At 39.3% G+C, this 13,086-nt stretch overlaps 1 protein-coding gene across 1 annotated transcript; it reads right to left on the minus strand.

Annotated features, from left to right (window-relative positions):
* Positions 1-3,337: 3,337 nt before the first annotated feature.
* Positions 3,338-9,952, minus strand: TSN (translin). Its single transcript, XM_063288794.1, has 6 exons — positions 9,684-9,952; positions 7,061-7,154; positions 6,267-6,363; positions 5,708-5,823; positions 5,502-5,581; positions 3,338-4,969 (listed from the first exon to the last, which is right to left on the minus strand). Exons 1-6 carry the CDS (start codon positions 9,747-9,749, stop codon positions 4,733-4,735), a joined length of 690 nt encoding a protein of 229 aa, XP_063144864.1. The 5' UTR covers positions 9,750-9,952; the 3' UTR covers positions 3,338-4,732.
* Between the last annotated feature and the right edge of the window lie 3,134 nt (positions 9,953-13,086).

Below are 13,086 nucleotides of genomic sequence, written 5' to 3' on the forward strand. Positions count from 1 at the left end.
GAACAGAGTACCCAGGTGGGCACAACTGGAAGAGGCTAACTCCTCCCAGTTCATTCACCCAGGTCTCTGTTATACGTACATATCAGTTCAACCCCTCCATCTACAATTAGATCCTAAATGAGGTATGTTTTATTTTGGATTGACCTACTTCAGCTTTCCTTTGCTTTACAGACCTGCAAAGGTGGTAAATGTGAGGACTGGTTGCAAAGTTACTTTTTCATCACTGTTGTAACTTTGAACGGTCGCTGTACAAGGCAGTTGCTAAACAAGACCTGCCTGTTAATTACCTTTTAATGGCCACACAGAGTTTAGGGGACTGGGGTAAGTTCTCCATGTGAACAGAGTTCTTCCACAGTCCCAGCAGTTCCTGTTGTTTTCACACTACACTAGTGATGGTGTTTCCTTCCCAGTTACCTCTTCCTTTACTGTGGGAAACAACTGGGAAGCAGTAATTGGCCTTGTTTGCTAGTTTCACACTGGCGGTAGCAAACTGCCATTCTGCTTGAAATGAATGGCTTATGTATGTTTATTTATTTCGTCCTATTTATATAGTCACCCATCTCACAAACAAGTGACTCTGGGTGACATACAACAAAGCTAAAAACAATATATACAAATATTGTTATGTGAAGGAGTAACAGTAGTTTTGGGGTTGCTACAACCATAACTCTCAAAGTATTGAAGTTTTTTTTTTTCCAACTAATATTTTTCTAATTTGTTTCTGAAACCTGAATGTTGGTTTTCTGGTAAGTTTTACAACTATGTAAGGTAAAGAAATATCTTCCTTTGAGGTAATAGCTCATTAATGAGGGAAAGTCTCTATGCTTAACACAGTAAATGGGAATAGGCCTACTCTCTTGTTACTCCCTTTACTGTCAGTTAGTTATGCATCTGGCGCTTTTACAGTCTAATGTTTTCCAGTGTGGTGTCTGGTGCTGAGTGTATTATTTATGCTGGGGATTTACAAGTCTAAGAATACAGTACAAGAAAACAAGACTGGAGGGAATGCATACAATTTGCCCTTAGTAGAGTTCAGTAAGGCAATAAAATCAGGTGTTGTAAAAGCTTAGGTAACATGAAGCAAATGACCTCCCAGCCCAGCAAGCCATTATTTTCAAGTCCTGTGTGAACTGCACAGCCCCCTGACATGTTCCTGGGCTTTGATGTAGACACCATTTATAGCTTGAAGACTTATCCATCTCAAACCTTGGTTTGATTTCTTTAAAATCAACCAAGAGCTTTTTCCTGCAGAGCAAGGATAGGTAGCAAAGTATTCTGAATGGCATAATGGCTGGGGTAACACATGATGCTAAGCCAGGAATATTAACTATGGATTGTTGAACAAGTCATTACAGCCTCACACATCAACTCAGAGCCATAGTGGCAGAGTTCACATATCCCACTAGGCTTAGAATGCATAAAACTGTTTTAATCTGAGGGATTGGCCTTTGCATGGCATATCAAGGGGTGATTCCAAAACCCTAATTTAACTACAGGAAGTCCTCATTTAGTGACAATTGGGGCCAGCAATTGTTGTTAAGCAAAGCAGTCGCTAAGTGAAACCACAACTGTGCTTATGATCATACTTCGGCTTTCCTTTGCTTTACAGATCTACAAAGGTCGTAATGCAAGGATTGGTTGCAAAGTTACTTTTTCATTGATGTCGTAACTGCAAATGGTTGCTAAATGAGGACTGCCTATATATCATTTTTATTTAAACCAGGGATTCTCAAATTCTGTGGTTCCATGTCACAAAATATTTAACAAATTTGTGTTAAATTATCTTATGGCAACAAGGTTATCATTCTTTCAAATCCTTCTGACCTTCTGGAAACCCATTGTTATTAGTAGTCTTCATAAACTCCAACCATACTTAGGATAACATACTCTGAGAAATTTGAGGGATTCAGAGGTATCACACAAACGCAGCTAGCTATTGTTATAATGTCTCAAACTTACTTTTCTCATTTTTTCAATTACTTCTTTTCAGTCAATGCCCTGTTGTCTCTAGACTAAAACTACAGAATTAAAACAAGTCTGCAGTTCAGGCTTGTAGGCAACATATAAATAATGTTTGCAGGGTTCATCTCTAATAAGTTCTTGTTCAAGGAAGAGAATTGCAGCCTATAAGCATGAGGCATGGATACAAAAGCCCAAGGATTTAGCTGTTTAGGATTTTCACACTGTATTAAGCAGTGGTTTGCTGAATACACACAACCGGCTGCAAACCGAGTATTAAGCCAAAACCATACACACTGCAGTGTGGTATGTGAATTAAGCTTGATGTATATGTAAAAGTATTACCTTTGGCACTTTGAGACACCATCAACATAAACATTTTACTTAAAGCCCTTAAGTGGATCCTAGTATCAAAGAGGACAATTAATCTGTTTTTAATTTCTAAAAATGAATTCAATTCTGAGAATCTGGGGGAGTTTTGTAGTCCCTTTTCTAACAAATCCTATTGAAAATCATACTTTCATGAGCTGTAACTCACCTAATCAGATGCATGGAGTGCAAACTGATGTAGGATTTAAAAAGAGGGTGATTGTACAATTGCATGCAAGTCAGATTACAAGTACCTCATCAATTGGCAATTGCAATATGTTAAGTTTATACAGTTTAATAAAATTCGTTGATTGGAAAAGGTGCTACCCAACTCAGAAGTTTCAGCTGCCATAGACTAATACAGCTCTCCTCCTACAACATATACTGAGAATCTGTAACTCTTTTGCCTATCATTATATAAATTTGTAGGATTATCTTTAAATGCCTGATACTTGAATTTGTGATTCTGCTAATGGAATTTAATATTCTAGTGATTCCTGTATGAACAGATCTGTTTAGCTCACCCATCAAAGCCATATATAATTAACAAATGTAATTAGCCAGCCAATTTTTCATGGTATTTTTAGCCTTTTGTAGGAAGTCCTGGGAAAGAAAGGAAGATTTAAAAAAAAAATACTAAATTCATCACTGCATAGACATCTCATGTTCTCAGAGATATGTTAAAACACATACCATTGTGCTGTAACATCCCCTTAAATTGATTGATCTATTTATCTATTATTTGGCAACCCCCTTACTGGTCTAATGTAACTATAGTAGGGGAGAGCTGTGTTGGAGAATAAAACCAGGGAGCATCTTTTCTGAGTAAATTTTATTAAATTTTATTAACCTAGCATAATTGAAGAGGTGACTGATGACACACAGAATCCTGAATTTAGGATTATAGCAAATTCCTAATTCCATTCTAATTACAAAAATTATTGACACCTTGAGTGTTCATGAGCATTATCCTGGATGAAGTGTAAGTCACAGATTTACAAGCATGTGCCATGTTTAAAAAGTGTCTATTTTTATTTACCGACTTAAACAAAGGAAGTATTTGCTTCCCAGTGAACATTTCAAAAACTGCAACCAGAACAAGGAAAAGCTTTATAAACAAGGATATTTACAACAGTTACCATAACGTACAAAGATTTTCTTATTCTTTGGAGATAATCTTTCTAAAAAAAAAAGCTTCCAGACAATAGAGAATGATGAGATAAAACATGCCATATGGAAAACAATCAGATAAGAAACACATCATCATACATTTCAGAAACAGCATGTAGTTTATGCCTGAATGGAAGTGAAGATGGGGATCAAATATTAACATAGGAGAGGAAGCGGAATAAGTGGTGGTATAAGGTCAGTTTACTAAACATCTGCATCTTACTGTTCTAAGGCTGTGATCTTATATATGCCTGCTGGAAATGAGTTGAATGAAAACAACCTGCAGTCAGATGAACGTTAGGGTTTAGATAACAATTTGTCTCTCTTATTTGGATTACGTATGTGTCTGTTCACTGAAGATCTACTTAGGATCTTATTTTAAAAGATGCAACACAAAACAAAAGAAACATTGAATGGGCCACTTAGAATGCAATGGCCTGCTAGCTGCCTGACTCGAGTGCAGATTCTAAGCAAGTTACTTGCATCTCTCTTTGCCCTCTACTAAACCACATACACATGTTCTCAACTTTTTAAAAACTGGACATAGACTAGGAATATGCATATTTATATACCGAATACACACACACAGTGTGTCTGTGTGTGTGTATATATATGCACGCGTGCATTAGGAATAGTTCACGGTTCTTTCCAAAGTCTAAGAATCAGCTTGTTTCAGAATATAGATGTCTCTGTACTATATAACGATTCTTTAGAAATAAATTTCTAACATCTTTACTTATCCAATTATGCTAAATCTGAAATCTTACAATCAGTCTGACTTACTAACACGAACAGAAAATGAAGCATCCTGATCTCATTTTAATGATAAACATATTTACACACGTTGGAGTCAAGTACTTCTTTTTAAATGAGCGTTCATTGCACTAAATGTGAATTATGGGGAGATGCAGAAAGATTCAGCTCAGCATGGCACTAGGATACACTAGCAACTGATTTCCATGTTTGGGACTGCAAGACTATTAGACAACAGTGTCATAATTCACAAATACAGTTTATACTATGGTAACCTATACTGCAAACAGAGTCCACTAGATGGGCATTCACAGAACAGTTTTGAAGGTTTTCTGTCAGACATACTAAGCATTCAGTTGGGGGAAAACATAGTTTGCAGTTTGTGGTTCTTCTAGGTTACTGCTAGAGAGCTCAGTTAGAGCTTCTGTTTCATTGGCCACATTACTGAGGTAATCATGGATGCAGTTCAGTGAGGCCTTTTCTATTTCTCCTCACCAGCACCTCCAGTTGCCGCTTTGCTGAGTCCTCTGATTGACAAATCATAAACCACCTCTTCTATCTTCTTGACGTCATACTTGAGGCCATCGTAGCGTTTCCTCAGGGAGTCATTTTTCAAATTGAGAAGGCGGAATCCTGAATCCAACTCATTGATGAAAACAGAGATGCGGAGTGGCCGACAGTAGTCCCCAGCTGTTACACTGTTCACTGCTAGCCTGGACTATTAAATAAAACAGAATGGGGCCTAAGTTGAAGTATAAAAGCATGTTTTGCCTCACTAGAGTTCCACTGTAATACCTGTATGTTAATAAGATACAAATATGCAGTCTCTTTGCAGCCCGGATATTTTCAGAACATGTGAACCTGAAACCAATATTTGGAAGGTACCTAAGTTGGGAGATGCTGCCTTAGATGAATTTGTAATCTTGAAAGCATTTTATCTAAAATCTTCACCAATTAAAATCTTGCCTATCAGGCAATAGAAAAGGCTAACAATCAACTCCAATCAATCAGCCAACAAGAAATAAATAAATAAGCAATGACATCTAGCTGAACCTTCTTAATTTTCTGTCCTCCAGATAGAGATTTTATACTTCCCAGAATTTTTAGCCAACATTTGAGATCACCCCATCCAACTAGAGAGTACCTGGTCAGAAGAGACTAAACTAGCTTTATTTATGCATTAATTTGCTATTTGCTTCAATTCAATTAGGTGAGCAATATAGCTTTAAGCTATTCAGTACTCTACATACCAGCTCACTTGCAAGAGTCAATACTCCAGAAAGATAATCCTCAATGTCCAGATGAAAGCCTTTTTCTCTATCAGCTTCAACTGAAAAGGAAAGGAATAAATATGAATTCAATAATAATTAGACAAACTATTTTTTCAACTAACAAACATGAGATTCCTAATGCCACACCATCTTAAGCCTTCCTCTAAGTCTTCTCATTGACTTACTTCCAAGAATTTCAGTAACAGCTTCCCGTGTCACCAAGGTTTCTGTTTCCAGATAGACAACAAAGGCTGCTAAGAATACCAATCGTTGGAGCACGAATCTCCAATGTTCATGAAATCTGTGTGGAAAAACACCTGACTGAAATATAGGCATTTTAGGAGCATTTTTAATGATATCAAGGTCATGCTTACCAAGTTTAAATGGTTCTATAACTAAGCACATCAATAAGTAAATAAATGTGTATCTTGCCCTTCTATTCAAGGTCAATGCACTCTGTGATGCAACAAGTTAGAGTATATAGTAGTGATTAGCCCCAGATCTCCAAATTATTCTTGTCTCATATAGTATAACCGCCCCCCAAAAACCCGTTTTTCCCAATCTTACATAATAAAAAATTAACTATTTAACATACAAACATTCAGGATTAATACAGTAAGCAATTGCTTAGATTTAGCTCCTTCTTACAATAATTCTACCTTTTAGCAGATCACTTATTTTCCTTTTCCAATCTACCCTGTATCAAATTTGTACTGAGGAAGGGGAAGGGAGGAGTTCACTAACCTGTAATATTGATCTGCAGGAAACTTCGTTTTCAGAGAAGTCAAATGTGTTTTAACAGTACCAAAGTGTTCCCGAGCCTTCTGGCATTTCTTTGGTACTGAAATTAAAAGGAAGTAGCAAGTTAAAAAAAACGCACAACTGAAATTATATGACTTCAGGCATAAACTCATGAGCTGCAAAATATAAAACAAAATAAATTCAGAATTACAAGAAATAGATCCAGACTAAATGAAGTTTTAGTCATGCTAAAATAAATGGAACAAATGAGTGATGACTAACTTGGATCCAACCCATTACGTCTTAAGCTGGGATACAAAACTTTTTGTTGCCAGCAGCCTAATTTTTTCTCTTCCCCTCTCTTTTTAGTGGTTAAGGGCCACAGCAGGAAGATGCTGACAGCACCTAAGTGGCTGAGTAGGATTTCTGAGGAAGAAGGTTTTAAGGGATATGTGGTTTGTTTGTATGCACACTGTTATATTAATTCTAAAAGAACTTTTGCACACCTTGAAAAGATTTTCTGCCAAAAATAAGCAGGGCAAATCTTCCTTCTATTGCTTAGGGATTACCACTGAAATTCAGCTGCCTGATCTGGGGACGCTACAAAAGAGGGGATCGGGAACCAAATGTAGCCTGCCTGCTCCTATCCTAAATTTTCAAGGATCAAGAAACCTTGTGCTACTACACCGTTCAAATGATGTATCAGGTATTTAACTTGGTGTCACATCCTCAATAACATTTCCACCCTTTCCCCAATAGTGTGATATACTGAATGCAACAAACAAAGCTGGACTTACTGTCCTGAAATCCAGAACCCTGGTGGACTCCTTGAAGCACTGTCAGAATTTCTCGGGCTGTTTGCTCCAGAGCTTGAACAACTTTTCTAATCTCCTGTATTTGATGATAAACTCTCTGAGCGTGATTGTTAAAAACAACAACAGCACTTTCACACAAGACCGGTGCAATTTCCTTTGGCTTTTTTTCTAATGTTGTAGCCGAAACCTGGCTCACCGAACGCAATCAAATCACTCTGAAGACACAACATAAACTCTTGGATTTGGGATTTCCAGACAGGTATTACTTTAAAGAGCAGTACATGTATAATGGGTTACATTTTGTGGCTTTTGTGAATAAACATGTTATAAGAGATTCTGGGCTGGGAGAAAGATGGAAGTATCCTTCTCCATATCTACATGGGAAATTAGACAACCAAGTCCCACCTTCCACACTTTCATAAGCTATTAAGAAACTGTCTGATTTTCTTATTCCAACAGGAAGAGGATTTTATAAATATTTAGAGGGCCTATGCATTTTGGGGATCCAACTCCCTTCATCACTAGTACAGGTAGTCCTTGCCTGGTAACCACAATAGGAACCAGCAACTCCATTGCTAAGTGCCGCAGTAGCTAAGCAGAAAATCACACGACCATGATGGGCTTACGACCTCCCTTCCCATTTGGTTGTTAAGTGAAACATCACGTGATTGCGACTTAGGATTTTACATTCGCCTTCTCTGTTTAACTCTGCTTGTTGCAAGCCAGTTGCGAAGCACACAAATGGCGACTGCTTGATGCTGTAAATGGTCGTAAATGTGTGTGGGTTGCCAAACACCCAAATGGTGATTATGTGACTGCAGGATGCTGTGACGATTGTAACTGCAAGGATTAGTCACAAAGCTTTTTCGTTTAACACTGTCGTAACTTCGAACAGTTGCTAAACGAGGCAGTTGGTAAACAAGGACTACCTGTAATATGATACAATTTATCTGACTTTGTACCTACTGCATCAACCAATATTATTTTTTAGCTTTGTTGTTGATGTCTCTTTACTTTGTTATTTGCTTGGTTTAAGATGCCTGTATACATTGCCCTTCACAAAATGTAAGATTGGAGATTCATGAGCTTTGTGATTTTGATCCAGAGGGAAACACACATTTAGTGCACAACTTCTATAAAAAAAAGACTTCAAACTACATTTCAACTTCCTTACTTTTTCCCCATTGCTTTTTGTAAAATTTTGCCTGATGAACAGTACTGGAGCACAGAAATGTAGTACACTCACTTGTGACACTTTAGCTAGTCTTAAGGTTATTATTTAGCTATGGATTTTACATTTTTTTTCTATCATGGATTACAATGGTGGTAATTGTTCTTTAGCTGTCACTAAATCTGCCAAAGGTAGATTTGGCAGATTTAATAATAGTTCCTCCTTCATTAGATTTCTGCTTCTAGCTGCCCCTGAGCACCTAGGGCAGCTGCAACACAATTTAAATTGCATGTATAAAACAATCCTCTGATATACCATTGCCATCACATATTCAGGACTGCAGAAAATGTTTTACTGGAAGCAGTTTCTAGATCTACAATTAGAAAGGTGACTTTTCTTATTTTGGAATCTGGAAGATCATCATCTCCACTGCATCTACACATCTATACCCACCCACTCTGGAATAGGAGTAATTTGCTTGAATCTTTTGACCATCTAAAAATACCAAGTGGGTGTAACAAACCTACATTATCACGGAAATGTATTAATTAGGGGCTGCAGTTACTTGAGGCAATGTATTACTTTAGCTTCAATGTATTAGGTTCAACTCCCTGTTTAATCTCAAGCCAGGTAAATTGGAGTCTCTTAACTACAATTGTATTATTTATATGGATTCTTCTGAAAAGACGAATCAAAGCCATCATGCTTCTAGAATGACTGAACTAATAACTGGGAACCCTCCAAAGGGATCAAAAGCATTTATAATTCATAGATCTGCAAGTAATTGATTAGTATTTCCAAGTAGATTGCCTTGAAGATGAGTTGTACCAGTGACATCATCACTTCCTTAAAAAAAAAACTAAACAAAACTAAAAGAAGGGAAGGCAAGGCAAGGCAAACAAGACCCCTATTGTCAACAGTTACGCTGAATGACAGGGGCAGAATACACCAGATCTTCCTCTCCTTCAAAACATAACTAAAATATCTGCTTCTCCTCTTTCTCCCCCCCCACCTTTTTAATATAAATGCGACCATGTTTTAGACCAGTGTTTCTTAAACCTTTTGCTCTCTGGACCCCTTCCCACTTTGAAAAGTTATGGAGGACCCTAAAAGAGCATGTTTGTTTGTAGGGGTTATACTGATCAGTATTTACCGTATTAAATAATATTAAACCATTAGATATTTGGACCATGATTATTCATTCGGAGCGAGCTCCCTAACTCATGCAAGGTGTGTGCGTGCAGATAGGGCAACAAAAGCCTCCCTTTTTGCTTGCAACCAGCATTACACGCCTTACATCCGCCCCTCCCCCTTCGTGCTTTCCCGACGGGTAAGGACTGCAATTCCCAAAATTCACAGCCCCCGGCAGGGAATCCTAGGAGTTGCAGTCCTGAACCCGGGGAAGGGACGCCCTAGTCCCTCACCTGCTCTTACCTCGCGGATATCCTGGTCGGCAGTGAGCACCCCCTGCAAGGTGATGAACATCTCGCTGACGGACATGGCTCGGGCGCCTGGACGAAGACTCGCACCGCCTGGGACCTGGGGCTCGGCGGACGGGCTGCCACGCGCTCCCGTCGCTTCCACTGCAGGAAAGGGTCCTTCTCGGCCACCGTCGCACGAGCCTGCCCGGCTAGCTGCCTCCCCAAAAAGACTGCAGCGCGCGGGAGCACGCTGCTACTGTTGCGGCTGCAGCTGAGGACCCGGAAGAGCTGGCTCACGTTTCCCGCCGACTGGCTGCTTTGCCCACGCTAGTCCCCAAGCAGAAGACTTCCGCGCTGCCTGGGCAAAGCACAAGGCAGCCCTCCCTAAATGCCTCTCCGAGAAGGGCGAGACCCAGCCCGAGCATCGTCACTCGCTTCCGCTCCTCAGTTCTGGCTCCAGGCGAGGGAAAGGCCCCAGAGCAGCAGGCCGGGGAAGTTTCTGTGCCTGCGAAAGGCTCTCGTCGGGCTCCGTGGCGTGGCTTCCTGCGAGCCGCGCGCGCTCCTGCTCCGCAGGCTGGGCTGCGGCAAGACACGCTGGGTGCGCTTTGCGAGACTGGCTCGGCCGGCAGTGGCCAAGCAGCGGGGGCCTTTCTCGTTTTCGGCGCGGGTTTGATCTGCTGCACATATTGTGCTAACCCATGGTTTGTTTAACCTCAGTTTGTTGTATATGGCACAATTAGTTGGACTCACATAATACATTAGTCAACACAAACCACATTAGGGCTTAATATGTTAAATGAACTTAATCACTTTATTATTACATTCTTCCACAACAGCAATTTAGTCATTAAAACCTATTGGAACAATTCCATTCTTCAGAGGCTTTAGAATTAATTGACAAGTTCCCTTGTTCCGATGAGATTGTTTAGAGGTCAAGCAAAACCTGAATGATTTTAGGGCATCATCCAAATTCCTCACCTAAAATTATGACCTACCAAGGGAAAAAAATGGCAGTGCAATTTTTTTGTGTAGTTCTATATCCTAATTTAACTGAATAGATTTTGATTGCTTTACTTAAAATGTTTTAATTATGTTTACTTTAGATAATTTTATGGGCATTTGTATTAAAATACAAGTAAAATCTAATATTTAGATTTTAGTTAACGAAACATCTAATACCTTAGTAATTGACAAAGGGAAAATTGCTTTTATGATCAGAGTACAATTTAGCCGTAATTGTAATGTTCTAAATTTTTGCACAGAGCCAAACCAGAATTTCTTGATTTTCTTGATTACTGTTTTGTCTTAGGTTGACTGGGAAGGAGATGATAGTTCCACAGATTGAAAACCAATTTCAGGGTCCATTTTTTCCCCTAAATCAAGTTTGCTTACAGTTGAATGTGCTGAATCAAACGTTCAAACAGGATTTCCCAGACTCCAGTGAATGCATGAGGGTGTGGCCGCCTTTCTACAAGCAGTCCATTGTGGATGTGTAAGTGAGGTTAAGAGGTACATTTAGGCACCCTCACCTTTAAATCAAGCAAATCCTTTCATGTAACAAAAGACTTTGTTAAGAAAGTGAAAGCTGTTCAAAAGCCATGTTGCCAAACAGGAAGAAAAAGACACAATCAGAAATCCTTAAGGGAAGTAATACTTCAATGCTTTCTCTTTGGGATTTAAAGACATAACTGAAACTGTATTTCTATCTGACACCACTGTCTCCTTAAAAAATGTTTAATATCACAAAATTTATGTTGATTTAAATTACATACACTTCACCTGAAAACTGCATAAAGGATTCCAGCAGATCAGGGACAGTTTCTCTGATTGTACAGAACTTGAGTGGCATATCAGGGATACAGCTGGAAATGGGTGCCCAATTGTTGTTGCAGGAATTCAGAGAACTGCACAGAAGCCCAGGCAGGGCATTGGTGGACTGGAGTACAGGGGCCCACCTCTGCTTTTAAATTTTTTCCCCCATATTTGCAGTTATAAAATGTACAAATCTAAATACAAAGTATGCAGGTCTTTAGGAGGGAAAACTAGTCCCTTTAACTTTTTGATACACCAGGGGGCAGCAAATTTCATTTGCTTAAGCAAGACTTCATCTTGCACCAATATTTCATTTCATTTCATTTCATTATTTATTTATATTTTGTTTTCTATCCCACCTTTATTATTTTCTTTTATAAATTTTACATCAGTATACGCTTGTTTTTCATTTGCAGTACACAGAAATCTTAACCACCCAAACCTTTTGCCTTTTCCCAGTAAAGTAACACATTCTATGATGAGAAATGTAGTTTATAACTGCAATTGCAGTGTAGATTTTAAGCATAGGAATGCCACTGGTCCTTTATGAAAACAGTTAATGATGAACAATGAAACTCCATGTTTGGGGATTCTGCCAAGTTTCTGATAATTGATTAATCAAAACTTAAAAATGAACTGCACTCACAAGATGCTTGCTGGAGAAGAAAGGAAGAAAATAATTTTTCTGTCTATTGCTTTTCGCTGTGTAGCCCCCAGACCCCATGTATCACGTGTTTCAAAGTGTTGTGCCTCTGGGGCAGCTTTCTAAGGGGCTATAAGGAAAAGGGGAAAATGGTGAAAATTATTCATCACCTACCTGTTCTTCCCCTACTGCCTCTAGATCCCTTTGGGTATGAACGGAGCCTGTCAGTTCTGAAAGAACATTTCTGAATCCAGCCTTTGAACAGCCATACATATCACAAAGGTGACTCTGGACAGCATACAGAGATTAAATCGAAAAATTCAATAAAATTCATAAAATCAATATGTAAAAAGAGTATGTATAACGTATGCCAGGGATCAAAAAACATTCCCCTTCAAATCACTGAAACAATACAATTAGACAATGGGACTTACTTAAACTCCTGGCCAAAATGCCTGTGGAGGCATCCAAGTTTTAAAGCCTTGCAAAAGTCCAACAAGATGAGGGCCATTTGGATTTCTGCATAGAGGCAATGACAGAAGGCATATAATATCACAGAAAAGCAGGGCCACAACTGAGGGGGGCAAGTGGGGCATCAGCCCCAGGTGCCGCACTAGGGGGACCCCAAAATGAGTGCTGGCGGGGTGCCAAAATGGGCACAGAATCCATGTTTGCCCCTGGTGACACAGACCCTAGTTGCGGGCCTGCAGAAAGGTGCTGATTTGAGCATTCCACTTTGATCAGCATCCTAATTTAAGGTGTTTCCTAGTTTAAGGTGTTCTTGTAAATCAAGGAGAGGGAACTTGTGACCTTCCAGATACCACTGAACTACATTTTCAGTAGCCAAGCAAATACAGCAAAGGGCAACAAGACGCTGGTAGTTGTAGTTCAGCTACATCTACGCTCCAGGTCCCTTCCCTTAAACGCTGGCATCTTGTGTGTCCTTGGAAGTGTGTCTTTT

The sequence above is a fragment of the Candoia aspera genome, chromosome 1 (assembly GCF_035149785.1).
Source record: "Candoia aspera isolate rCanAsp1 chromosome 1, rCanAsp1.hap2, whole genome shotgun sequence".
NCBI lineage: Eukaryota > Metazoa > Chordata > Lepidosauria > Squamata > Boidae > Candoia > Candoia aspera.

Bases quoted from the DNA above. Each gene is read 5' to 3' on its own strand.
- TSN (XM_063288794.1), bottom strand. From the start codon at position 9,749: ATGTCCGTCAGCGAGATGTTCATCACCTTGCAGGGGGTGCTCACTGCC. The intron at 7,155-9,683 runs GTAAGAGCAGGT...CATCAAATACAG, and splicing joins CCGACCAGGATATCCGCGAG to GAGATTAGAAAAGTTGTTCA. The intron at 6,364-7,060 runs GTAAGTCCAGCT...TTTTAATTTCAG, and splicing joins GGGTTCTGGATTTCAGGACA to TACCAAAGAAATGCCAGAAG.